This window comes from Chenopodium album, chromosome 15 (assembly GCF_948465745.1).
Source record: "Chenopodium album chromosome 15, dcCheAlbu1.1, whole genome shotgun sequence".
In the NCBI taxonomy this organism is placed as follows: domain Eukaryota; kingdom Viridiplantae; phylum Streptophyta; class Magnoliopsida; order Caryophyllales; family Amaranthaceae; genus Chenopodium; species Chenopodium album.
The window spans coordinates 50612056-50639226 of NC_137848.1; the positions used below are offsets into that span (position 1 = coordinate 50612056).

The following is a 27171-nucleotide window of genomic DNA, read 5'->3' on the forward strand; positions in this document are numbered from 1 at the left end:
TTTGGACAATGCTAATAAGCTCAACAACCCCATTAAAATACAAATAATACTTAGTATATGCTTAATTGAATATTAATAGGGAAGCTTCATCTTCAAAAACAGGTCACCTCATATAGATAGATTTCATATGCATCCATAAATTAGTTGCTTCTATATAATCTAGTTCCAATTGGATGTGCTCGTGAACTAATATACTTTGTTATTTACAACTCACAATTATAATTATTGTTGAAGAAAGCAATTGGATGGAAAATTGATAGCTTTTCACATATCATTTTCAATATGTTCCCTTTTTCCTTATCATTATCAACAACAACAAAAAAAAAGAAAAAAAAAATTAAAAAATATCAAAGTTTATAAAAGTTAAAGTATATATTTTAGATGAGTTATCGAGATGAAAATAATGAAATATGTATTATTTAGAATTATTAAATATATACAACAAACATGAACACTTCTTGCACATACTTGTTAAGTGTAACTTGAAATGATAGTGATAACAATTGAAATTCTTAGAAAACAAAAGGAAGTAAACTTTCAATTTATATTCGTTCACCATATGTCTCTTTCAATTACAACGTCTTTCTTTCTATTTTCTATAGAAAAAATCTCATTATTTATTATTTTAATTAATTCATTAATTTTTTTTATTCAGTAGCTAAGTATTCAAAGAATTATAGGAAATTAAAGAGAATTGAATGGCAATGAACTAAGCATGCTTCAAGCTGCTTATATCAAATCAATCAAGATTACACTAGGTCAAAGTAGACCAATTCATGAAGCAACAATACCCGCTATGAACAAACAAGTTCGTGAGGCATGCATAATATGATTCACACCGTATTACCATGTGAGTATGTCAATATTTTGTAAAAAAAAAAAAAAACATGAATAAAATACTGTACTTACTAATGAACTGAGCCGAGCCTAACCAACCCCAAAACACGGGCCACCTCGACGGCCTAGTATAATCTTCAACATTCACTCAATAACTGAGAAGAAAGCATCAATCACTCTCATTCACTACACCTTCTCTTCCCTCCAACCTCGAGCAAGATGGTCCCACAATTGTACAGCGCGTGAAATCACAGCAGCCTTTGTTTTCCAATTTTCTCCCTCATTCTCCAACAAAAGAATGAAAGTGAAAAAGAAACGTAATTTATCAACACTTATTTTAAGTCGTTAGAAAAAGAAAGAAAGAAAGAAAGAAAACCCAGCAAAATTACACACTTTTTTCGCATTCATCCCTTTTCCTTTTTTCCTCACTTTGCTTTGTTAAAAGCACTTCTTCAACATTATATCCTCCTTTATTAAACTTGTTATTTTTCATATATTACATTATTCTTCCCAAATATAACATTTTTTCATGATTTTTCCTACATTGTGCTACTAATCCTAGTAAGTATTCTTTTTCCTTGTTCGTTTATTTTAGGGTCGGGTCTTATGTTAAATATTTTGTTACGACACCGTCTAGACGAGGGATCGTAACAATAAGTTCGGGTGATTAAAATCAAACCCGGGTTTAAAGGTGGGAACTCTACCACTGAACTTGCACTTGATTCTCTAGGCGTTATAGCCTATCTAGGCCGGTTTCATATTTATTATTAATTTTTTTTTTTTAATGGGGTGACTGATTTTTTCAGTTAGCATCTTCAGAGATTATTTTTGGCGGTTTGCTTGATATACTTTACTTGGGTTTATTGTGGCTAATTTGTTTTAATGTGTATGTATGTATGTATGAATCATCATGCATGTATGTATTATTAATTTTCTTTAATGGGGTGGATGGCATGATTTGTAAATTGTTAGTTCTAATTTAAATTGATGATCCAGCTTTTTTATGGACTCAAGTTTTAATTTTTGGTACATAATTTCCTATTTTGATGTAATATTAAAAGGTGTTTATTAACTTGCAAGTAATTAACACTTTAGTGCTTTATGTTTATATTTTTTAATTAATCTGCTTTATTTCATCAAAGTAGGATTATTATTATTATTATTATTATTATTATTTTTTTTTTTTTTTCAGAAATCCTTTCTGGAAAATATCTTGTTAGCTGGTAAATTTTTTTAGATTTCTGAGGATAATCATGCTTAAGTGTCTATAATGTTATTATCTTAATTATTTTCATAATTAGTTTTGCTTGAGTAGAAACAAATTAGACTTTAGATTATGGGACAGGTCAAAAATTGAAAAGATTTGATGTTATAAATGTCACAGTATGATTTTGCAAAATGTTTGTAGTTTAAAGGGTTATTGGTTAATTTTGTGCAGAACCCTGATTTACAATGACAAGGGTGAGTCCAGAGTTTGAGTATGAAGTGCAGAATGATGCAGTTTTATCAGTATCAGCTGATGTTAGTTTCCCTTCTGATGGATTTCCAAAGTATAAAATTGGACCCAACAATGAGATAGTAGAAGAGCCTAAGCCTAATCCTGATTCGCCGCCCCTCAAGGAGGTTGTTACACAAGAAACCGAGCAACTAGCCGAGCAACACAAGCGTCTATCAGTCCGAGATCTTGCTACTAAATTTGATAAGAATTTAGCTGCTGCAGCTAAGCTATCAGATGAGGTTATTGGCTTGTAGCTGCTTATGTTATATTGTCTGGCATTGTTTGTTGAAGTGGTATAACTCTTGTAAGGAACTAAAGGCATTGCATTTCAACAAATTTATTGATGTTTGGCATTGTTTGTTTTGTAGGCGAAACTCAGGGAGACGGCTTCTTTGGAGGGACATGTTCTTTTGAAAAAACTTAGAGATGCTTTGGAATCATTGAAAGGGTGTATGGCTGGTAGAAATAAGGAGGATGTAGAAAAAGCTATCTCTATGGTTAGTCCTCTGTATCTTTTTTTAAAAACATTGGTTTCTTACTGAGCTTTATAACTTGTCTTGACGGCTTCTTGTTAGCTATCTGATCCAACATTGTTCATCGTTGAGGTGTTTGTAAGCTAAAGTGAATGGACGAGAACTGCTAACTGTGAAACAAGGGAAATTGGTTTCTGATCTGCTGGTTCATGGTTGGATTTTTCAGAATCTGAAACTTTATACCCTATACTAAATACTTGTATGAAGTATAAGAATTGAATCTTGAGGGATTTCTATGTCGTTATGAAGTCACAGGTTATTGTGGTCCATTTATTAGCCTTCGTATATGTCAATAGGGATAAGCATTTGGGGACCTTTTTCTGGCACTTCTGTCCTTTAAGTGCCTGCTACTTAGAGTTTGCCAACTTGGGTTATTAGTGGAATTGTGGCATTTTAGGGGTGATACTAAGAGGTTCTCCCTTTGCAAATACATGGGAAAGGCTCTTTACATCTGCCCTCTCCGATTTCCCCATGTGTGGGAGCCTTATCATATCGTGTTAATGAACTCCCTTTTGGAGTTATAAAAAAGTTAAACCTTGGCTAGCAGTGGCCCTTGCCTATTTGAGGGAACCATGCCTTCTTTGGTAAGAAGGGCTACTCATAGTAGTGCTGTTTGTGGAAATTATTTGTATTTGCTACAAAATTTCCTACTTCAACTGTTTGGTCATGCTATCTTCGCATTTCAGCATTTGACAAAATTTTCCTTCTTGTTTCTCTGTAGCTGTCTATAATTAAAACATTTAAGGAAACTGAGATAGCTTGTAGATTTAACATGCAATATATTCTGTGATATATGGCTGTCTTATAGTCATATTGCCTTGCCTCACACCCTCACCTGATGTGTTTTGTTCATCTGATTTGTGCAAGCTGCAAATTTGTATCATTTACCATCGTCTAAATTTTATTTTGTATGCTTTATTCAAGTTACACACCGTTTCCACAGGTGGAAGCTTTGGCAGTTAAGCTAACTCAAGAGGAAGGAGAGTTAATACAAGAGAAATTTGAGGTCAAGAAGCTGGCAAACTTTCTTAAGCAGGTGATGGGCTGTAAAATCTATGGACTTGACTGTGACCTCTGCAATTTTATGAATTCAGAAAGTCGGACCACTGTATTTTCTTGGGACAGAACTGGCATTTATGTATCTCTTGGTTTCATCTACAGGCTTCTGAAGATGCCAAAAGATTGGTAAACCAGGAAAGATCCTTTGCTTGTGCTGAAATTGAGAGTGCTAGAGCTGTAGTACAAAGATTTGGGGAAGCTCTTGAAGAAGAAGAAAAACTAGCTCAAACATCCGGAAAGCAGGTTTGTAAAAGGTTGTCTGTCTTCGGAGTTACTTATATGACTATCAGAAGATCTGATTTTCATATTCCTGAATTAAAATGTTGGTGCTAATAGCTAACTTGAAATGGATGCTCATATAATTACCTTGGAATCCTGTAATATTGTCTAATTTGAAGGGGCAAAAGTACTTTGAACCGAGCTTCTACATTTTAGTACTCTGGTCAATTGAAATTGGCTTTTAAAGCTGTTAACCTTTTGTTTTGTTGTTTTGATCTTGATTATTTAAGGACGTTGAGACATTGGTGGAGGAGGTTCAGGAAGCTAGACGAATCAAATTGAATCATCAGCCATGCAAGGTGTGTCAATACATAATTTTATTGTACTTTTAGTAAAGGATCTATAATTATATCACCATATATTTATAATAACTTCAAGGATACCTTAAATTGGCTTTTAATTTATCTTATCGGTCCGTCAAAAACACTTTGTTTGTAAATTGTAAGTGACACAGCTCTTGCATATTTTACCTTAATATTTCCTGCAGGTTTCCCCCTTTCCTGCTCTTTTCTCTCCCTGTTTATTTAGCTCCTGACCTTGTATATTAATGTGTGCTTTTCATCCATAGGTGATGGACATGGAACATGAACTTCGAGCTCTTAGGCTTCAACTTAGAGAGAAATCTATATTCTCGGCTAAGCTTCAAAAAGAGGTTTATTTATATTCCTTTATTCAAATCTCTTGCAGTTAAATGACAATCAGACCTTCTGATTTACTTTGTTACATTATCCTTTATTTTCGGCTTATACAATCAAGATATTTTGGACTAGCTCATATTGCTGACCTTATATTTAGCTCCTGACCTTATATTTGCTTCTCAGCTGGCCATGACCAAGAGGGCAGAAGAAAGTAGACTATGTGTGTACCAGTTAGAAGGTGCTCAAACCCTAGGTTCATGTCTTAGGATCAGGCCCCGTGCCAATAATGCTCCTGATCTTTCAAAATGCTCTATTCAGTGGTTCCGTTTATCACCTGAGGGTGACCATAACAAGATACTAGCAGGTGACTATTTACCATAGCCATCACCTGCATGTGATTCATTTTTTTTACCAAGATCTTATAATTGTGTTTTTTTATTGCATTTCTCTTCAGCTTGTCTGAGCTAAATGATGTTTCTTCTCTATTAATGTCTTTCTGCAATGTCTTTGTACTAATTGTGGTTCAGGCAATATCTCTAATAGGATTATTTCTCCTCTCACCTTTTATTACCGATGTAGTTACAGAAAACACTATTCTGATGACAGTAGTTTGAATCATGTATATTCTTAGAACACACTACTTTAGAAAATTCATTTTGTTTTCTATAGGAATGTATGTAAATATGTTAGGTTTTGGCCTTTTCATATCTAATTTCTAAAAATTTTACTTGTGAATTCGTGAGAGAAATCACTCTATTTTGTGCTCATTTTATCTTGTTTTCTCTTTTATCGAAGGTGACTCTATGGGTTCAGTTTGATTTTGATACGAAGTTGAAAGTTTAAAAAAAAAACCTTGTTGATTTCTGCTACTTATGATTTGGCAATTTCAGTGTTTCATCTAAAGCTCTCTAATCTTGTAGGTTATTTTGCTTAGTTATCTACTTCTGTTTCTAGGTGCCAACAAACCAATTTATGCACCGGAACCTTTAGATGTGGGCAATATTTTGCGAGCTGATGTTGTTTCCGATACTCAGACAATTTCAGTGACAACAGTTGCACCCATTGACCCTGGTTCGTATTCTCTTCCAGTCTTCCTTCCTCTCCATATCCCTCTTTCTCCCTTTCTCCCTGTCTCTCCCTCACAAAGAGGCACACACATGAGTGCTTAGTCTCTCACCCATAAGATATTTATCACTTTTGTGGCAGCTCCTGGATTGACAGGCCATGTGCAATCACTTCAGCGGCGGTCCAATGCTGAATTTCATGTATGCTATTTCTTTTCCCTATTTGGTTCATACTACTAGTTGATAGGAAAGTCTTTATTTGCTGCAACCTTTTTGAATGTGAATGAGCTATTTTTTTAGGACCTGTTTGATGGGTGATAATAAATGACAATAATGGTACTGAGATTATGGTAAATTTGTCAGTGAAGTCTCGTGACAATGGCCAATTTGACCATGATAACAGCTCTCAACTTATATGTTTCTCTTCATAAACTTCCATTCATTACCACTCGAAACCACCTCTAATAAGGTAACAAGTGCTGATGGAAATTTACAAAGCAACAAACATACTTGGGAGATAATTGAAAAAAAATTTGCATTACCATGGGGCTTTCTCTGCAAATTTTACATACAAAATTATTTTTATTACCACCAATAAATGTAGTGAGGGAACCTTTTAATGATTGCTCGTTAAGGAGCAGCGACACTATAATGTTGTTAACATCTCTGTATATCACATACTGGTATCCTAATGTGACCTTTTAACATAAAGATCTTCACAGCCCCTTCTTTCTTTTTGTACAAAAAAGTTCATAATTAGACAATTAGGCAAGTTAGCTGTAGTAGCTAATGTGTGTTTTAATCTATGCAGGTAGTGATATCGCAAATGAATGGACATGATTATCCATCGCATTCTGTTCATGTATTTCATGTTAGAAAATCGAGAATAAAACTTAGTAGAGGATGGATAAATAAGACCAGGGAGTCTTATTCTACATCAATGCAGGTACATGATTTTGCATCAGTAGTCTTTGTTGCCTATTACAGCCAAGTTACTTAGTAGTAACAATGATCTTGCATCAATGACTATAAAAATTATGTAGAATAGTGATTCAGAGTAATTTCCTTCCATATATTTTGCAATCCTCATACCACATTAATTCTTACCCACATGTGCGGAAAATGCATGAGATCACCGATGGATAAAATCTTGCAATGACTGTATTTTGACAGACATGTATATATAAACATCCATGTCCACCATTACTTGGTTACCTAGGAGTGGGAGAAAGGAGGGATCTAGAGTGGTCCGAAAGTATGCTAGCAGTGCAAAACCTGTTTTCCAAGTACTCCCTGAATAAATAAATCCCTTCTACTGATGCAACTTTCATTTATGTACAATCTTTCTGTTTTTTTCTCTGGTCCAGCTATGTGGTGTAAGAGGTGGTGGTAATGCTGCTTCCAAATCATTGTTTTGGCAAGCAAGGAAGGGGCTTTCCTATGTATTGACATTCGAAACAGAAAGAGATAGAAATGCTGCCATCATGATCGCAAGAAAATATGCTCTTGATTGTCATGTAAGTTTCTACTCTGCGATCATTTAGATAACAAAACAAACAATCATCTCCTCCTGTAACAATATCCCCCTCGCTTTACTTGTGTTTTCAATTGTGACAACTTACGAAGTATATTCTCTTTAAAGCGTGTTTATGAAAGTGTATAAAGGGAGTGTATCTACTATCTAGTGGCCATTGATATTTTTTTCATTGTGATCGAACAGGTCGTACTTGCTGGACCTGATGAGTGATGACAAAGCCTAATATCAAGCCTAACCGAAACTCAAAGCATTTATTGGACCGTATGAGAGTTTAACCTGATTTTTCCCCTAGATTTTTTTGTTACGGTTTTCTTGGTGTGTTATTTTTGTTGTATATTTGTGTGCTTTAGATGATACAGATAGAAGAATGGCTTGTATTGAGTTCCACTAATCTGGTTGCGACCCTAACTTAGGCATTGTTTTTTATAATTTGCCTAATTTTTTGGTTGTGATCTTTCTTATTGATATAGATATGTTACATATATATATATATATATATGATGCTCGTATATTAAGTGCCCAGTTTTCACTTGATTCACAAAGGTTTATACTTCATATGTTTACACTATTTCTATACACTCGTATATTAAGTGAAGAGGTGGGGGTATCCCTAAAATGTTCAAATTATTCGTACTTTATACTTATAAGCATATCTACGTTCGTGTTCAATCTCATTTATTAAACGACCTTTAAATTTTTTTTAAGCACGTCTCATTTATCAAATAAACTAACATGAACGAGCTTTAACCGAGCTCAAACTCCAATTAGTTGATTGACCGGCTTGGTTCATTTACACCCCTACATACTTACAAATGTAGGATGAAATTTTTTTTAAAAAAAAATACAATGAATATATAATTAACAACATTAACGTATTTTTATGGAAAAATAAAGGTAAATTAATATAGTTAAAAAAAAACCATAAATTACTACTCACAAGGTCACAATATTGAGTTCCTTTACCACTTTCACAAAACATCCTCAGTTACAGACTCTCAATTAGATGTTTTTAATAATATTCCGGTAGAACTTAAGCGCATTTTAGAGGAGGATGTTCCAGGTGTGGCCTTTCCACGTCTCGTACCTCCGTAGGTAGTTTTTCTGGTGTTTCTTTGTTCTGTTTTTATTTTGCTGCTTTTTCCCTTTATCTCGGTTTGTAACCTCATTTGAATCAATCAAGAAAAAAAAAAAAAAAAAAATAGAGTACAACAAAGCTTGTTATTTTCACCTGAATTATGTACAAGTAATTATGTCTTCAAAAAAAAAAAAAAATGTACAAGTAATTATACTACTCAAATTACTCGGAGTATGTTTGTACGAGTAGTTCTTTTTTCCAAAGTTTAATCTCTTTGGTGGATTTCTTCATCAAAAAAAAAAAAAAAAAAAAAAAAAAAAAACCTCTTTGGTGGAAATTGATTTACTCTAATAAAATGTCCATACTTTCTTGTTTTGTTTTTTTTTTTTTATTTAAACATATTTTATTGTTTACTGGCTTTTTTTTTTTTTTTTTTTTTTTTTTTTTTTGAGGAAATTGTTTACTGTTATTTAATTGATCAAATGAATTGTTTTTATCATTTCCTTAAAAAAAAATCTAATTTGTTCATTTTTGCCCTTTTTTTTTTATGCCCTCTTCGTTTAGAGATCTCAATTCTCAAAGAAGCCACCCAACGGCTATATTTTCAAATACAATAAGATGACCGTTAGAAAGAAGCACCTTGGCTCTCATCTTACAAAATAGGGCAATTCACAGTCGCAGTTTCTCCATCTTCTTCATCTTCACCCTTCTATAACAACAGAATAAAAGGAGGGGAAAACAGAGAAGTTCAAATTAATCTGTTTCGTTTTTTTTTTCTTGATTTGATTTTGATCCTCTCTCTCTCTCTCTCTCTCTCTCTCTCTCTCTCTCTCTCTCTCTCTCTCTCTCTCTCTCTCTCTCTCTCTCTCTCTCTCTCTCTCTTCTTCCATTAAAATCCATGGCTTCCAGAGTAGTTCTTCCTCAAAATGGTACGTCTTTATCTCTCCGCTCGTCCCCTTCTTTCAATTTCTGATCTTTCAATTTGATGTTGGTTTTGTTTATGTTGAATAAACCCAGAAGAATTCAATGATTTTTGGGTAATTTTCTGTAAAAAATTTCATCTGGGTTTTTCTGATTCGTGTTGAAAGGTTTCAATCACCATCTTTTGTATATCGTATTTGTAATATCGTCATCTTCAAATCGTTTTGTGTTCGAAAAAATTTCTGGGTAATCTTCACCTTTTCAATTTTCTAAAATAATTTATCTGGGTTCGTGGATTTTAAACGATTCGATCCTCATTTGCCTGTTGTTTAATTGAATGTTTGGGATCTGGAACTCGATAATTGTCGAATTGATTTTCTGGGTTTATAATTGTGCCCCAAAATTTAATCGTCCTCATATTTTTTTGGGTTTCATTGTTTTATTTTATTCTTTTGATAAAGTTCTTTATTAATTCCCTAAGTTAATATTCAAGAAATAATTTTGCAGTTGAAGGTAATAATGATGGCGGAATCAAGCAAAAGAACGCAGCAGAAGGACAGGGCAGGAACAGAAAAGCTTTGAATGATATTGGTAATCTTGTTACAATTCGAGATGTTGAAGGCAAACTACAAAGACCCATTACAAGGTTTTCCCCAAATCAATTGAATTTTTGTATAATTGATTTTTGTTTTTTTTTTTTTCAAAACCCTAAATTTATGCATCTTTGTTTACAGGAGTTTTGGGGCCAAATTACTTGCTAATGCACAGGCTGGTGGAGATAACAAGATCAAGAAGGTCTAATAATAGCATTTTCATTAATTTTTTTGTGTGGGTGTTGAAATTTTTTATTGGGATGATATTGATATGATTTTTGATGTTGCAGGCTGCCCCAGGAGTGGCAGGAAAGGCAGTGGTGGTGCCAAAGCCACCAACGAAGAGGGCGGTCCCGACTACGATACCGAAACCAGTGGAAGTGATTGAGATAAGCCCTGATACAGAAGAGAAGAAACAGGAGAAACCAGAGAAATTGGTGACTCAGAATGAAAGATCAGTTGGTTATAGGAAGAAGAAGGTTTCTAGTATGACTGCTGTACTTACTGCTAGGAGCAAGGTATATTTGGACTAATTTGCTGACATTTGAGACTTTTCTTTCAATGTTAAACTTGTAAAAACACTGTTACATTGGATTTTGAATAAGCTGTTTTGGTGGGATTATAGGCTGCTTGTGGTCTGACTAACAAGCCAAAGGAACAAGTAGTTGACATTGATGCATGTGATGTTGATAATGAGTTAGCTGTGGTTGAATATGTTGAAGATATCTACACTTTCTATAAGATAGCAGAGGTATAATCTTATGAAAACCCACTTTTAGAACTTTAGTTTAGTCATGGTTCTTGTTGTAAGTAGCAAGGGATTGATGAATTTGTTCTTGTTTGTGGTGGTAGAATGAAAGCCGGCCTTGTGACTACATGCATTCGCAACCCGAAATCAATGAAAAAATGAGGGCTATCTTAGTTGATTGGTTGATTGAAGTACACAACAGATTTGAGCTTATGCCTGAGACCCTTTATCTGACCATTAACTTGGTTGATCGGTTTCTTTCGTCGAAATCTGTCCCAAGGAGAGAATTGCAGCTTCTGGGTATTGGTGCTATGTTGATTGCCTGCAAGTATGAGGAAATCTGGGCTCCTGAGGTACTTACTGCAGAAATTACTTACTGTGCTGTTTAGCACTACTTTGCTTACCCCTCAGCATAGTTTGAAACCCTGAATTAATTCTCGTAAATGTTTCAGGTTAATGACTTTGTGAGCATATCAGAAAGGGCATACAGCAATGAACAAATTCTGAAAATGGAGAAGGCCATACTAGGCCAGCTAGAGTGGTACATAACTGTTCCTACTCCATATGTTTTCCTTTCGCGATACATCAAGGCCTCAATTCCTGATGATGAAGTGAGTATCTATCTCAGAACAAATGCCTGTATCTGTCCATCTTCTGGTAGAAATGTTCTGCTTAATCTGACCTGTTTATGCTTATGGCAGATGGAAAACCTGGTCTACTTCCTATCTGAGCTTGCTCTGATGCACTATGGCTCCATCTCCTTTTGCCCATCCATGGTTGCTGCCTCGGCTGTCTATGTTGCTCGGCTTACCTTGTTCAAGACACCTGGTTGGACCGAGACCCTCAGAACTCACACCGGGTTTTCAGAGTCACAACTCATGTAATTTCCTTGACATATAACTTATAGTATATGGTACATTGGTAAATTAATTTTGCTGATACAACTATTGATCGATGATTGACTTATAAAGTCGTGGTGTTTTGGGTATTTTTCAGGGAATGTGCAAAGATGCTGGCAAACCTGCACTCAGTAGCCCCGGGACACAAACTGCAGACTGTGTACAAGAAATACTCAAAGCCTGAGAAATGTGCTGTGGCTTTGTGCTCACCACCCATGTCTCTCTTGGTTCTGTCTTCATCATAGCTTGATGATGATCGGTTATGATTCTTTAGATTAACTTTTGTCATTGCTGATGACAGCATAGAAAACTTATCTAGTGTGATTTTTCTTTATGTTGATGAAGATTATACAACTCATCAATATACAATAATTGTAGTTCAATTTTACTGATTGTATGATCTAATAGTTGAGCAGTTTTTTATCAGCTATATATATTGCTTTACCATAATTTTTGGAGTTTGCTCTCAATGGTAAAAAGTTATAAGAAAATTAGACAAATTAAACATGATGTAACAACAGCTTAATTACAATCTGGTTTCAATTAAAGATGATTAAAATCATGGAGCATTTTGCCTTCGATTCATTTGTTCTATCTAAGTCATTTTTCAATTTGTTGAGAGCTTGGATATCATTTAAACTGTGGGCTCCTTGTCTAAATGTTCATCACAATACATAATTCAAGAGCCAAAACCAGAAATGTGCCTTATTGAAATATACAAAAACTCTAAACAAAATTTGAGCTAATGTTTAAAATTGTATATGAACATGATTTTAGTCAATTGATTTCCTTATACCTAATTTACTGTATGTCTTAAGATTTAATTTTTTTTTTCAACTATCTTTATAATTGTATAAAATAAGGATTTGAAAGAGAATGTGGTCCTCAATAGAGGTACTATTAGCCTTTAAGGGCCTGTTCTCTTACGTTGAAATTCAGTTCAGTTCAGTTCAGCTCCTAATTTCCTTCTCTTATAAAATATTCATTTCAGTTCAGTTCAGTTCAGTTCAGTTCAGCTGAGTTCAGTTCAGTTCAGTTCAGTTCAGCTGAGTTCAGTTCAGTTCAGCTGAGTTCAGTTCAGTTCAGCTGAGTTCAGTCAATGAGAACAGGCCCTAAGTCTTGTTAAAGATTTTAGGTCTTATTCTATTCAACTTAAGGTAAGTTTATTCCCAGATGCAAACCCATAATCCAGACTTTATCACGTCAGCTTTTCACTAACTTAAAATTATATTATTTTTTTTTATTATTATTTAGACTCATACAAGACTTTCTCCACTTTAACACTGTTAAATATATGGTACATATTTTTGTATTTAGTCAAAGAGATAATCTTTAGAGAAATTATCTCCTAGTTTATAGCTTGTATATTAGCGTAACTGATGTAATTAGCTCCTAGAATATTGCCTAGGATAATGCTATACTCTTGGATATATTGACTGCCAATAGTAATGTCAAATCAAGGAAAACATTCCCAAATCTTTCATGGTATCAGTTAGCCTAGGGTATCCTTCCTAATTCCGCTGCTACCCTAGCTCTGTTCTCCGCCCATATCTTCTTCTTCTACCTCTCTTTCTTTTCTTCTTCTTCTCACCGGCAGTGTCTATGGGGGACTCTAAGTCATCCTTCCATCCGGCTCTTGCCGTTCCTAATATTAATAGCAAAATTCCAATCACTCTTGAGATGGATAATGCTCAGTATTCCACATGGGCGGAATTATTCAAAGTTCACGCAAGGTCTAACAAGGTTCTCCATCATGTCATCCCTCCGGCCGACGGCAAGGAGCAACCTTCTCCATCTACGGATGCGGAGAAGGAATTATGGGCAACCTTGGATGCCACGGTTCTATCGTGGATTTATTCCACTATTTCTCGTGATTTATTGAACACCATTATTGAGCCCGACTCAACGGCTATGGAGGCTTGGAATAGGTTGCGTGACATATTCCAAGATAATGAACACTCTCGTGCCGTGGCTTTGGAACAAGAATTTTCCACCACTTCTATGGAGGATTTCCCAAATGTTTCATCTTATTGTCAACGTCTCAAATCCCTTGCGGATCAATTGAAGGATGTTGGGGCTCCGGTGTCCGATAGTAGAATGGTTCTACAAATGGTTGGTGGTCTTACTCCCCCATACCGAGGTGTGGGTACGTTAATTCGCCAAAGTAATCCTCTGCCTCCCTTTTACAAGGCTCGTTCCATGCTTACCTTAGAAGAAGCCGGCTTGGCTAAGGAGGCAGCCACCGAGTCTGCTATGGTGGCCGCGACGGAGGGTGGCCCGACTCATGGAGAAAAATCGGGGCACAACAACAATAACAAAGGCAAGAATTTTTCCGGCAAACGCAACAACAATGGTGGCCGGAAAAATTCTGGTTCAGGGGGTGGCCGGAAATCCGGCGGCGACAGCAAGGGTGGTGGCCGGGACCAGCAGACCGGCAGCCATGGTGGCCAGCACGGTGGTCAGCAGCAGCAGTGGCCGTGGTATCCTCAGCAGGGTCCGAGTTCTCCTTGGGGGTGGTATAACCAGGCCTGGCCCATACCCCCTTGTCCATACCCAACTCAAGGTTGGGCCAGACCCCAATCCACTCCTAACATGAGGCAGCCTGGTGTGTTGGGCCCAAGACCTCAGCAGGCCTATGTTCAGCAGTCCGCAAATCCGAGTTCTTTTGGTCAGTCCGGGTCATTTGCTCCAACAGATATCGAGGCGGCAATGTATACTATGTCTCTTCAACAACCCGATCCGTCTTGGTACATGGATACCGGTGCAACATCTCATATGACCTCCTCTTCCGGTAACTTCTCGTCTTATTTTAATTTGAGCACTATTTTGTCCGAGAGAAGGTTGCCCGGGGGGAGGTCCGAGTTCTACATGTCCCATCTCGATATCAGATAGCGGATATCTTCACTAAAGGTCTTCCGCGGGTTTTATTTGAAGAGTTCCGGGACAGTCTTAGCGTCCGTAGCCCTCCCGCTTCGACTGTGGGGGTGTGTTAAATATATGGTACATATTTTTGTATTTAGTCAAAGAGATAATCTTTAGAGAAATTATCTCCTAGTTTATAGCTTGTATATTAGCGTAACTGATGTAATTAGCTCCTAGAATATTGCCTAGGATAATGCTATACTCTTGGATATATTGACTGCCAATAGTAATGTCAAATCAAGGAAAACATTCCCAAATCTTTCAAACACATTATTCCAATACTCAATCTAGATTCACTTACCCTCGCTCTTGAAAATATTAACATTCATTTATTTATATAGCTATTTGGCTAACAAAAAAAAAAAAAAAAAAAAAAAATCCGAATGCTTTTTTAGTCGATTTGTAGAGTGAGTTTTAGATTCCAAAATTCAACTCAAGACTACCTATAATTAGGGGTGAAACTAATACGGTTTAAAACGGAACCAAACCACAAACCAATTCGAATTAGAAATGTGGCGCGGTTTTTTTTCGAATATGGTTCGGTCCGGTTTGAGGAATCCCAAAACCGAATTAATATGGTTTGGTTTTGGTTTTAAGATTTGAAAAACCAAAAACCGAAATCCAAACCGAATTATGGCCCTTTTCCAAATTATAGCCTAACCCAATACTAAATTCTACCCTATATATAAAGCCAAAAAATAATAAAACTTGTGTTTTTTATGTTATAAAATGTCAACCAATGTGGGTGATGTTGGAGTGAATAACCAATTAGATGGAGCAAAAAGGAAAAAGATGGAAAATTTCGGTGCGATTCGGTTTTCTTTTGAAAAACCGTATTTAAAACGGTGTGGTTTGGTTCAGTTTCTATAGTAATATGGTGCGGCGTGGTTTGAAAAATTCCAAAGTTGAATTAATGTGATTTGCTTTCGATTTGGGCTATAAACCACACCGCAAATCGAACTTTCACCCCCTACCTATAGTCTTACACCACTTTATTTTGAAAAGCACATAGTCTTGTATGTGAGTATGGAGTCAAGAGTTACCCATAAACTCAAACTTAGGGCCTTTTCTCTTCGGCTTATTTTCAGTTCAGTTCAGCTGCAATCATTTCAGTTTCTAATTTCCTTCTCTTATAAAATATTCAGTTTAATTCAGCTTCAATCAGTTCGGTTAAGTTCAGCTCAATTCAGTAAATCAGAATATGCCTTTATTAAAAGAGGAATATATTTGACAAAACTGACCCAACCCGAATCTAAGACATTTAACGATTCCCATTTTTTTCCCTCTTCGTTCCACCCTCATCGAACCCTCCTAGAGGGTTTAAGTCCAAAAACCCTTCCCTCATTCCTTCTCCTTCTCCTTCTCCTTCTATAATCCAGTAGCAAAACCAACCCTTGAATACACAATATACACACTTTCAGACTGACAAAATGTCTTCAAAATCAAAGAAAAAATCATCAAAAACTCCATTATCAAAGCTTCAATCTTCACAGCTAGAAAACCCACCTTCTTCACCTTCTTCTCATTCTTCTTCCTCCCTTTTCTCTGAAATTGACCTCCAAAATACCCTCCTAGAAGCTTCCAGAAAGTTCCCTTCTTTCATCACTCAATCTTCTCTTATTGCCCAATTATCTGAGTTCGATTCCTCCCCCAACCAAAAGGGTTGCAAAATTTGGCTTTCTGAATCTTCTATGCTTGCTTCTTCCATCTCCCCTGCCTCCCTTGTTTCGGTATTTTTTCTATTATTTCTAATTTTTGTTATTTTAGTTGCTTATTCTAATTAGTAGTATGATTGTATTTTCTTGCTCAGATTTTTACTATTTTATGATAGATTGTTCTTGTGAAATTGCATTATAAGCGATAATTTGTGTTTTTATAGTCTTGTAATTTTGTGGGTTTGGTTTATTTTGATTGGATTATATGTTAATTGCACTAGCTTTCGTGGTTTCTGATTATAAACACTTCGTTTGCTTAAAATTGCAAGTTTGATGAACAAATTTGAAGGAAATTGAGGACTTATTTAGTATCATACTATCATGTTTTTGTATTTGTTTCATTATTTAGTGATTTATGTATGACATTAGGCATTTTTGTTAAATGCATTTGAAAGCTTATTGTGGGTATTTGTTGTTTGTTGTTAATTGTAATTGTCATTTTAATGTGGGTTGCTCTTATGCACTAGTTGTGTGTTTTGGAGGGTAATTACTTTGTTGATAATTGTAATATTAGTATACTATTGTGTATTTTTGTGTATATAACTTGCGGATTTCGTGTAATGTGGCAGGTATCACTCGCTTCGATAGATGGATATTCAAACAGTAGTTTTCCTTTGAGTTCATTGTCTGCAGAATGCAGTGAACAATTTGGACTTGATTGGGATGGGAAGTTGGATAACAAAGCAGGAAACTATTTTGCCCTTGCAACAGCATTTCCTTCTAGTAAGGTCTAAGTGAAAAAATTTACTCCTTTTGAATTTTGGTTTATTGAATTTTATGGAATATAACTGGAAAAAGGATTGGAGTTTAAAAAATAAATCACCTGTTATCAGAGTTTATCAATTGTATACTGAGAAACCCAAATTTTGGGTATTGTTGTTCTATAGCACAAGCTAATCAATATATTGCTGAAAGATTTTTAGCTGGTTTGCTCACTTTTTTTCTCTGGAAAAAACCATTGCAAGGCCTTTATTTGTAAATCAAGGAACATGACATGGTGCACATAAGACTAGCCATCATTTTAAGGATTTTTTAAAATTGTTTGTTGGGGGGGGGGGGGGGGGTTGAAATTCTTGACAAGTGGATATATAATTTTACCATGTATTAGATCTATGTTGAGAACCCAATTCAACATGTACTTTGAATTTGAAAACCATATAGCCAGTGATGGGTATGCATCCTATTGACTGTGTCTCATGTGTTGTCTCTTGCAGCTTTCAAAGAATGGAGTTAAAATCTCTTCTAATCTAAATTATACATTGGGTTGTCCTTCTGTTGGGAGAGTTTTGTTTGTGCAACCTATTCAGGGTGGATCATTGACTTCGCATGTACAAAGCAATGGAAAGCTTCACAGCTCTTCTGTGGACCATTCTTCAGTATATTACTGCAAAGAACTACCATTAAGACTGCTACCATTCAAAAATGCTTCAGCAAAGAGTATGGATGCATCTTCCCCATCTAGAAATTCTATAGGCAAAACCATGAAACAGTATGAAAATGGCAACCCTTCTTCCCCTCGGACACCCTCACTTGAGTGCTCAAGGCCGTGCTCTCCAAGTCCTAGCAAGAGTTCACTGACATCTGAAGATTTAATCTCTCATTTAAATGGCATAAAGGTATCTTATTTTGACGCAATTGAGATGCAAGAAATCCTAGAAGATAAAGATGCAAACAAACTTCTGCAGCGTACAGCTGTTTCATGGTTATGTTCTCGTGCTTTACTCTGTGGAAATCTCGTGACAGTCCCAATGCTCTCTAGACTTTGCCTTTTCGAAGTGGTGGGTTTAAAAAGTTTGTCATCTGATAGTACTTCCAGAAATCCTAGCCAAACTCCTCTACTTCATTGTGGTAAAGAGGCATTCATCATAGATCGTGCAACAAAAATAAAAATTGGTTCACAGTCAACAGTATCATCAGAGACTCCAGAGAAAATAACTTCAAGTCCTGGTAAAATGGAATCTAAGGAAGTCAGTGTAAAAATGGGAGTTGGAAGTACAATGTTGGGCGGACTATGGAAGGAATACACGCTTCTGCGAGAAATCATCTCTTCATCAATAAAGAATTCCTTGTCAAGGTTTGTTATTAATTGCAAGTCTAAATATTTTTTTCCAGTTTACTTGTAATTTTCTATCACTCTGCTCATACGGAGACACTTACAGCTTCTGATGATGGCATTTGTTCTTATTAGCTTTCAGCACCATTTACTATCATGTAGCAAAGTGCATCGTGAGTGCACTTGCTCCCCAATAGTATCACTAGTGTCACTATAGCTAATGTTTGCCAATTATGCTATCATTTTTTGCAAAAAGCTAAAGAAATTGTGGAATATATGAAGAAAAAAATGACAATTTATTGAACCTGGCAAATGATATAGAGTCTGAATGGCTTTAACTCTAGATTTCAGACTGTTGAACACCTGAAAAAATAGCTGTACTAGTGTCTGTTGTACCTTTAGCTTACTGGATCGATTACCATCATGGTGACTTTGTTCTTATCATGACAAATAAAATGTATGATATTGTTAGTAGATGCTTCCTTATGTATTCATATTTGTCCTCCAGGAGCTTCATTATGATTCCCTTTTCAATTGTTGATATTGTATCTTGATTAGTATTTAACTATTTTAGTCTGGGGTTACGAACAACAAAAGGAGTGCTGCTTCATGGGCCGCCTGGCACTGGGAAGACGTCCTTGGCTCAACTATGTGCTCATGATGCTGGGGTTAGCTTCTTTAAAGTGAATGGACCTGAAATTGTCAGCCAATATCACGGGGAAAGTGAACAGGGACTCCATGATGTCTTCAAGTCAGCTAGTGAAGCTGCCCCCTCTGTGGTTAGATCTGCTTTCCAACTTTTTGGTTCCTAAATATTGTGATGTGTAGACTTCAAAGGTTTAGATGATGTTAATGCTTGTCATTTGCCTGATATGTTTTGGATATTGCTGATTAGGAAACTCGTTGTATAGGTTTTTATTGATGAGCTGGATGCTATTGCGCCAGCCAGAAAAGAAGGTGGTGAAGAGCTATCGCAAAGGATGGTTGCAACTTTGCTGAATTTGATGGATGGGATAAGCATAACAAATGGTCTTCTTGTAGTTGCTGCTACCAATAGGATTGAGTGTATTGAGCCTGCACTCAGACGGCCTGGAAGACTAGATAGAGAAATTGAAATAGGTAAATTATTTTCCAAAAGGGTATCATATATCCTTGTGCTGCCACATCACAAACTCCATGTGATATGATGTGAGCTCTGTGTTGCCAGTGCTTTTCATATGTTCTGTACATGTACAAGATAATGATATACTTCGCACTATATTATGTGATGCAAGAACAGCATAGGCATCATCCTAGGAGTAGATAATTTACTAATGTAAATATTTACACAGGTGTACCATCTCCCGATCAACGACTCGATATATTGACTACTCTTCTTGATAGAATGGAACATTCTCTATCATTAACTCAAATCCAGCAGCTTGCTGTGGCTACACACGGTTTTGTCGGAGCAGATCTGGCTTCCCTTTCAAATGAGGCAGCTATGGTCTGCTTAAGGCGTTGTATTCAGTCAAATATCTCTATAGATGATTTATATTCTAAAAGCTCTACTCATGATGGTTCTGGTGTGATTTCGGGAGATTGTTATGCAAGAGATGCCAGGGAAATATATGTAGATGATCTTGAAGCTTCTTCATGTTCAAAAGATTTGGAATTGACTGAGTCTGTTACTTCTGTGCCATTTCCTAAATCTGAGGAAACAGTGGTTACACATAACGGGGAGGAAGTGATTTTAGATAGTTATGGGTGTTCTTCCTCAACAGAATGTATGTTGAAGATAACCTTCGAAGATTTTGAGAGGGCCAGAATGAAAATACGTCCAAGTGCTATGCGTGAGGTATGCTGGATATCTTTTCCCATCACTTAAGCTCTTAGAAAAATAGATTTTACTAGTATGCTAATGCCTTATTTCAACAGAATCTCAGAATGCTTATGTATAAATAAAATTGTGAAGGATTTGTTTGCTGATTATTTGAGACCAAACTTTATGATTTTAAAGAAAGTAGTTTGAGATGTATCTTTTTTAAGAAATGACTATCAAATCCCTATGTATAGTATCTGAAATAGAGCTCATTCTGTCACTGATTATGGAGTATAATGTCTGTGTATTTTGAAGCTTATGAGCAATTTCTTGAGTTTACTTCTGTTTTGATCTTGTATTGCCATACTGCCCGTCTTAATGTTCTATACTTGTTGCACATCTAGCGATAGGAAATTGTCTTAATCATTAGATGCACTTGAATCACAGATATATGCAAGTGACTAATTGCTGAATAGTATTGACTTACAACTACATTGTTGCTCTCTTTATCCAACTTCCTCACATTACTGTTATGCATTGGGTATAGTGGAGAAGTACATTTGGGAATTGCCTTATAACTCTGTTATGAGTAGCTTGAATAAGAAGTTCTTAATACAATATAAGATTATGCTGGTATGTTAAAACCTATGTGCCAAATATTTCTTCTTTAGAAGTTCTAACCTGAGTTTTGAGACTTTCCACCACTCTGAAATGTGACATATTGCTGTATTACAGTAGGTATAACTCTATGAGAATCTTATGCGGCTCTATCCCCCCCCCCCCCTCTCTCTCTTCCACCCCTTACAGGGCTTACACGCACACACACACAATTCATTAGGCCATGTGTATTTTGCCAGCCTTTGGCATGTGAATTGGGATGTTGCTTCAGTCTTTCGAGTTAACAGCTAGAATGATGATGTCCTCTCTAATCTGCTTGTTCTGCAGATAATTCTTGAGATTCCTAAGGTCAAGTGGGAAGATGTTGGTGGACAGGAGGAAGTGAAGGCACAGTTGATGGAAGCTGTTGAGTGGCCTCAAAAGCACCAAGATGCTTTTGAGCGAATTGGGACCCGCCCACCAACAGGAGTGTTGATGTTTGGTCCCCCAGGATGCAGCAAAACTCTGATGGCCCGTGCTGTAGCTTCTGAGGCAGGACTGAATTTTCTGGCTGTTAAGGGTCCAGAGCTGTTCAGCAAGTGGGTTGGTGAATCTGAGAAGGCTGTAAGAACTCTATTTGCTAAAGCAAGAGCTAACGCTCCATCAATAATATTTTTTGATGAAATAGACAGTCTTGCTGTCATCCGTGGAAAGGAAAGTGATGGTGTTTCAGTTGCAGATAGGGTCATGAGTCAACTTTTGGTTGAATTGGATGGTAAGATTTTTTGTATGGTTAGTAGCAGTATCTTTGTTTAAACGATTGGAAGTGTTACATTGCTGTAAAGCTGTTTGAGATACTAACCTGTCATTGTCTTCGTGCTGCTTTGTTGCTTTCCCTATCCCTTCTTCTTGCCCGTCCCTTGGGTTTGGATTTAGTATACTTAATGGAACTGGAAAATTTCCTATATACTCTCGTGATCTACAATAAACTTGAACGAGAACTTCTTACAATCTTAGATTAAGTTCCCCTTTTATCAAGTGGTGCAACGAAGGAAATTTAGTCTATTATAGTAAAGCCGGCTAGAGTATAATGTATGGTCACAAATGTTATTTCTTATTTATGTTATATATGATGGCTGGAACCCTGAGAAGACCCTTTTTTTTCTAGGTTTGCATGGAAGAGTTAATGTTACTGTTATTGCTGCAACAAATCGTCCTGACAAGATTGATCCTGCCCTTCTTAGACCAGGTGAACCTCCGGCTTCTCTGTAATATACAATCATGAATATATGTTTGGTTGTGTTGGCTTTTATTCCTTTTCCTTCGTGTTCCTAACTGCTGAATTTTGTCTTGATGTTGGACCTGGTTATTGAACAGGGCGGTTTGATCGACTGTTATATGTTGGACCCCCTTGTGAAGCAGATCGTGTTGACGTATTCCATGTTCATTTGCGTAAAATGCCTTGCAGTTCTGATGTTGACATTAGAGAGCTGGCTCGTTTCACTGAAGGCTGTACTGGTGCTGATATATCATTGATTTGCAGGGAAGCCGCAATGTCAGCAATTGAAGTATGTTGTCTTAGTTCTTGGGAAATTGAATTATTCATTATATCTTCAGCTGTAAGTTTTTATATGCAAGTTTCAATGCAATCAGGAGAACTTAAATTCTTCAGAGATAAAGATGGAACATTTAAAGAATGCAATTCTCCGTGTACACCCATCAGAGGTTCAACCTTATCAAGAATTGTCTGACAAGTTCCAGCGGAGCGTATATTCCAAGTCTCAATCAGATGACTTAACATATCAACATCAGCTGAATGGACGAAACGAATCATCATCCTGGTAGAAGTTTTCTCCGTTTTCACTTTTTTTTTTTTTTTTTTTTTTTTTTTTTTTTTTTTTTTTGTCTAAATTGTTAGCCAACCTGCTTACAAATCCCTTCAAATTGCTTGTGATCCTCCATAAGAATGCTTTTTGCTTTTGGACCTGATTATTGCTTTGATCATTCAATAGCAATTGTTAGTCAAGTAGGATGTTGCAGAAGATGGCAGTAACTGCTGCCCCCTTATATTGAGGATATAAAATTTAGTAGCTTTTTTTCCTTTTGGTTTCTGTAGTAAGAGAAAATGTCATATTGAAACTAGAAAATGTCTCTTTTCATGCGAAGTTTGCTAAGTTGGATTTATTTTATTTTATTTATTTATTTTTTTTTTGGTTTGTTTGCCTTACATTTTACTGGAGATTTACAATTAGAGCGGGCTTGATCACTTTCATTTAAACTAGGCTCAATATTCTCATGCATAAATAAGAAATAACATTTTCCATTTCGCCGTCAGACTGGTTGTAGCATGAGAATGTTTGATATGGAACTGGCTGTACCCTTGTTACTAATTTCATTTCTAAGCTCAAGTTCACTTATACATTATATATAGCATTATACATTCAGTGTGCCGACAATTAGTTCGAAATGTTTTTTAAACTACTTTTGCAAGTCATTACCATATGGAAATCTGTCATCACTGATTGCGAAATATGAGAATTTTAAATTGCATATTAGGCCTGCTGCCTCATAGGATCTGGTTGACTTGTTACTTGGTGGAGATCTATCATGCTGGGTGTTGAATTTAGAATGCTGTTATCTCTAAATGACAAGGACATGGTGATAAGGAATATAATTATCATGCAATCTTATTAAATTGCTGTATCTGATGTGAAGAACATAACGAGTACAATTAGGACGATTATTTTAAGTTAGAACTTTGTCTTGGCTATTGCTTCTTTATGTGACTAAAGTAGCCTATATGGGTCTCTTCTCATCCAATTATGGTGTAAAATATTTATATAGATGGCTTTAACTTCTGACTAATGAAAGTAAAGTAGGTAGCAGCTCTTTTTGAAAAACTATTGCGTCATTGTCACTGATATCGTTTAATCACACTAATGAGGATTAGCCTATTGCCTGTTAAGTACTCACTTTTTTGCTCTTATAATATGTTTTCATGTTGAATTATCTATGTATACTTTACTAATGCTTGAAGAACTATGTGGGAGTTCATTGACGGATCTCTTTTAACCAACATGGTTAGCAGTTCGATTATTGTCTACCTTTTCTAAAAATTGTATAGTGGTTTTCTTGCTGGGTTTTCCTTTACTATCTTTCTTAGTTAATGATTTGCTTCTGATGGCATATTCCCTCCTTTTGTGAAAGTCCGTCCAATCAACATCAGATCTAGGCCATCATTTATAAAGCTAATTTGTATTTTTATATGGAAAAGCAGGAACCCATTGAAGTGGATTCAGCAGCTTGCTCTTTGACTCCCAGCTACCCTTTCACGGCGAAACATCTCTTCAAACAGGTAACTAAAGCAAATATGTCAGAGTCACCGCAGATTCATTTCTCCATACACATAACTTGGATCAGACTCTCAGAGAACTTCCGCACCATCTTCTTTTGTTATGCACGTATGCATGCATGCATGCGCGCAAAATTAACCTCTTGAGTACATACACACTCACAAAGGAACATAGATTATCCATTACTCGATAGAGACCTTGTCGAAGATTATCCATTAACATGATAGAAGCCCACGACCTGTTCCGGGCAGACACCCAATCAAAGCAATACTAGAATGTCTGATACTAAATCTGTGACATTCTTAAGATAAGGAACCCCCAAATTTTGGACAAGCAAATTAGGTGGGGTTATTACACAATTTAATTAATAAATATATATTGGTTTATTTAGGCACATTTTGTTGCCTCAAATTTGGTATAAGATTTAGAAGTATGTGGGCGATTGGTGTTGATAATATATGAAAAATGTGTTTGTATTATTTTGGTTGCGCAAAGATTGTTGTCACTGTCCTACAGCTGTGGGAGGGATGGTCTATTTATATTTGTAGGTTCTTTATTGTCAATATTCGTTTTTTGGAATTTTTTTCTTTTTTGCTTGATATCTTTTTTATTAGCCTCATAATTATTCTTTTTATTTGTGATGTTGAAAGAATCAACTATGATTGTATGAAAGGTGAAATTTATGTACGGATACAAAGTAAAAACTGTCATATAATTCTTTTTTTTTAAAAAAAAAAAAGTAACTTGAAATTCTATATATTTAGAAGTGTTAGCAAACGCAGGTTCAAGAACCGAAACCTATACAAGAGGATCTGGTTTCGGTACAAGAAGATCCGTTTCGGGTAGCAAAATGGAGAACCTGTTGCAACAGGTTCCGGTTTAGGTTTTTTCAATTTTTAGGAATCGAAACCTGCAGTGGTATCCTATAACCTAATAAAAGTATCACTTAAGTTCAAATTATATATTAATTCTAACCTAATTTTTAAAATAATAAATATCAAAATTACAATTATAAATATATGTATTAAATTTGCTCAACAATTACTCTTAGTTTGTTTTATTTGCAAGTTATAAACATTTATAAATTAGTGATCATCTAGTTTTTTTTAAAAAAAATTCTATAAAAAATTATTAAATATATTACAAGACAGGGTACCCTAAATCGGAATCAGAACCTGTAGGATCCGGTTACCAGTTCCCAATTTTCAGAAACCTATTCAATAGGTTCCAATTCTGGTTCCCAATTTCCCTCCTATATGTGGCCAGTTACTTTTTTTTTAACTTTTTTATTAACCTCATAATTATTACTCTTTTAGAAAGTTAAGACTTTTGATTCTGTAATACTATGAAATGGAGTAATGATTTTAAAAGGTACTACATTTTGTCTCAAATAATTGTTGTCCTCGAATAATTGTCATGTATACTGGACGTCTATAGAGCTGTCAATTCGGGTAAATGGGTTGGGTAAGAGTGGGCGGGTTAACTCGGATCGGGTCAATTCAGGTAAATGCCGCAACTTATGCGGGTCGGGTTCGGGATGGATCATGCTTGAGTTGGGTCACGTCGGGTCATACATCTTATCGGGTTTGGGTCGGGTTTAAGTCGAGTTAATAACAAGTCGGGTTACATTCGAGTTGGGTGAATAATAGGTCGGGTTTAATTCGGGTTTTCGCCGATTAAAACGAGTTAGGGTAATTCTCGGGTTTGAGTCGGGTTCGATTTAAGTCAATAATTTGCGGGTTAGAATAAGGTCGGGTCATTTCGAGGTTGGGTCATTCTCGGGTTCAAGTCGGGTTCGGTTCATGTCAATAATTTGCGAGTTACAATCAGGTCGGATCATGTTCGGGTTCAAATCGGGTTTGGTTCAAGTCAATAATTTGCGGGTTATGATCAGGTCAGGTCATTTCGAAGTCGGGTCATGTTCGGGTTCATGTCTCAAATATTGGGTTAATTTGGGTTTCAGGTTGATTTCGGGTCGAGTCATCTTGGGTTCTGGTACATTTTTTAGTTCGGTTTGTTAACCGTTCATGTAATGACGTTCACGTTTAATCATTATCAATTACTTCATTTATTGTAAGATAAATAATTTCAGATAAGTTTAAATTCGAGCTAATAAGTTCTAATAAGTTTAGATAAGATCTACATATTAAGTTCATATTAATTCTTGTAAAATAGGTTTAGTTTAGATTTTTAGAAGATAAGTTCAATACATTGATTCCACTCATTTTAGGGATAAGTTCAAATAAGTTTATATTCGACATGACAATTTCAAATAAGTTTAGATAAAATACAATAAGTTCATATAAATTTGGTTAAAATAGCCTATAATTTAGGAAGATAATTATCTGCTTTGACCATACAACAAATATATACTATATTTAACTCTTAGATTTGGGGATGATGCTTCTTTCTTTTGCTGGCCTGGACCGACTTGGTCTTCCTAAACAAAATGCTTTGATCAATAATAATAAGGTGGTCTAAATTGAATTCAAGGTGATTTGAAATCGGGTCGGGAACAATTTGGGTTGAATTTAGGTCGGGTCAGTAACAAGTCGTGTTGATTTCGGGTCGGGTTAGTAACAGATCGGGTTGAATTTTGGGTCGGGTTAGTAATAGGTCGGGTAAAATTCGAATCGGGTCAATAACAAGTCGGGTTGAATTTGGGTCGGGTCAATAACAAGTCGGGTTGATTTCGGGTCGGGTTTGTAGCAGGTCGGGTTGAATTTCGAGTCGGGTTAGTAATGGGTCGGGTTAGGAACAGGTCAAGTTTAATTCAGGTCGGGTTAAATTCGGATTTTAACGGGTTAAAACGAGTTTGGGTCAATTTCGGTTCAAGTCGGGTTCAGTTCAGGTCAATAATTTACAGGTTATATTCGGGTCGGGTCATCTCCAGGTCGGTTCATGTTCGGGTCTCAAATACTCGAGTCTAGGGTTGGTTTCAGGTCGGGTTCGGGTCACCATTTTTTCGGGTTCAAACGGGTCGGTTAATAATCGGATTCGAGTTGGTATTTTGGGTCAGGTTAACTTTTGACAGCTCTAGACGTCTATA

The 27171-nt window shown here is 36.0% G+C and overlaps 3 protein-coding genes across 5 annotated transcripts; all 3 read left to right on the top strand.

Annotated features, from left to right (window-relative positions):
* Nucleotides 1–1028: 1028 nt before the first annotated feature.
* LOC145583296 (stomatal closure-related actin-binding protein 3-like) lies at nt 1029–7894 on the top strand. Of its 2 annotated transcripts, none has more exons than XM_081640521.1 (13): nt 1029–1398; nt 2276–2574; nt 2704–2832; nt 3812–3904; nt 4030–4170; nt 4437–4505; nt 4775–4858; nt 5028–5208; nt 5799–5915; nt 6051–6109; nt 6720–6854; nt 7276–7425; nt 7629–7894. In XM_081640521.1, the coding sequence occupies exons 2-13, from the start codon at nt 2290–2292 to the stop codon at nt 7653–7655; spliced, it is 1470 nt and encodes a 489-aa protein (XP_081496647.1). In that variant the 5' UTR covers nt 1029–1398; nt 2276–2289; the 3' UTR covers nt 7656–7894. The 2 variants fall into 2 exon arrangements, with proteins under 2 accessions (XP_081496647.1, XP_081496649.1); XM_081640523.1 differs by having other exon boundaries at nt 1392–1528.
* A 1409-nt stretch (nt 7895–9303) lies between these two features.
* On the top strand, nt 9304–12058 carry LOC145583297 (G2/mitotic-specific cyclin S13-7-like). Of its 2 annotated transcripts, XM_081640525.1 has the most exons (9): nt 9304–9449; nt 9949–10087; nt 10176–10236; nt 10325–10552; nt 10660–10785; nt 10887–11135; nt 11235–11393; nt 11484–11662; nt 11779–12058. In XM_081640525.1, exons 1-9 carry the CDS (start codon nt 9419–9421, stop codon nt 11924–11926), a joined length of 1320 nt encoding a protein of 439 aa, XP_081496651.1. In that variant the 5' UTR covers nt 9304–9418; the 3' UTR covers nt 11927–12058. The 2 variants fall into 2 exon arrangements, with proteins under 2 accessions (XP_081496651.1, XP_081496650.1); XM_081640524.1 differs by having other exon boundaries at nt 11235–11662.
* A 3855-nt stretch (nt 12059–15913) lies between these two features.
* LOC145582500 (calmodulin-interacting protein 111-like) lies at nt 15914–24809 on the top strand. Its single transcript, XM_081639489.1, has 11 exons — nt 15914–16333; nt 16888–17046; nt 17533–18392; nt 18946–19150; nt 19283–19490; nt 19703–20208; nt 21118–21544; nt 21938–22018; nt 22147–22337; nt 22423–22610; nt 24047–24809. The coding sequence occupies exons 1-11, from the start codon at nt 16034–16036 to the stop codon at nt 24081–24083; spliced, it is 3162 nt and encodes a 1053-aa protein (XP_081495615.1). The 5' UTR covers nt 15914–16033; the 3' UTR covers nt 24084–24809.
* Nucleotides 24810–27171: the final 2362 nt, after the last annotated feature.

What these genes read in the sequence shown, in the direction of transcription:
- LOC145583296 (XM_081640521.1), top strand. Translation starts at nt 2,290, where the DNA reads ATGACAAGGGTGAGTCCAGAGTTTGAGTATGAAGTGCAGAATGATGCA. An exon ending in TAGAAAAAGCTATCTCTATG is followed by an intron (nt 2,833 to 3,811) that starts GTTAGTCCTCTG and finishes CCGTTTCCACAG; the next exon opens with GTGGAAGCTTTGGCAGTTAA. An exon ending in AATATGCTCTTGATTGTCAT is followed by an intron (nt 7,426 to 7,628) that starts GTAAGTTTCTAC and finishes GTGATCGAACAG; the next exon opens with GTCGTACTTGCTGGACCTGA.
- LOC145583297 (XM_081640524.1), top strand. Translation starts at nt 9,419, where the DNA reads ATGGCTTCCAGAGTAGTTCTTCCTCAAAATG. An exon ending in CTACAAAGACCCATTACAAG is followed by an intron (nt 10,088 to 10,175) that starts GTTTTCCCCAAA and finishes CTTTGTTTACAG; the next exon opens with GAGTTTTGGGGCCAAATTAC. An exon ending in TACTTACTGCTAGGAGCAAG is followed by an intron (nt 10,553 to 10,659) that starts GTATATTTGGAC and finishes GTGGGATTATAG; the next exon opens with GCTGCTTGTGGTCTGACTAA.
- LOC145582500 (XM_081639489.1), top strand. Translation starts at nt 16,034, where the DNA reads ATGTCTTCAAAATCAAAGAAAAAATCATCAAAAACTCCATTATCAAAG. An exon ending in ATAAAGAATTCCTTGTCAAG is followed by an intron (nt 18,393 to 18,945) that starts GTTTGTTATTAA and finishes TAACTATTTTAG; the next exon opens with TCTGGGGTTACGAACAACAA. An exon ending in ACTTTTGGTTGAATTGGATG is followed by an intron (nt 21,545 to 21,937) that starts GTAAGATTTTTT and finishes TTTTTTTTCTAG; the next exon opens with GTTTGCATGGAAGAGTTAAT.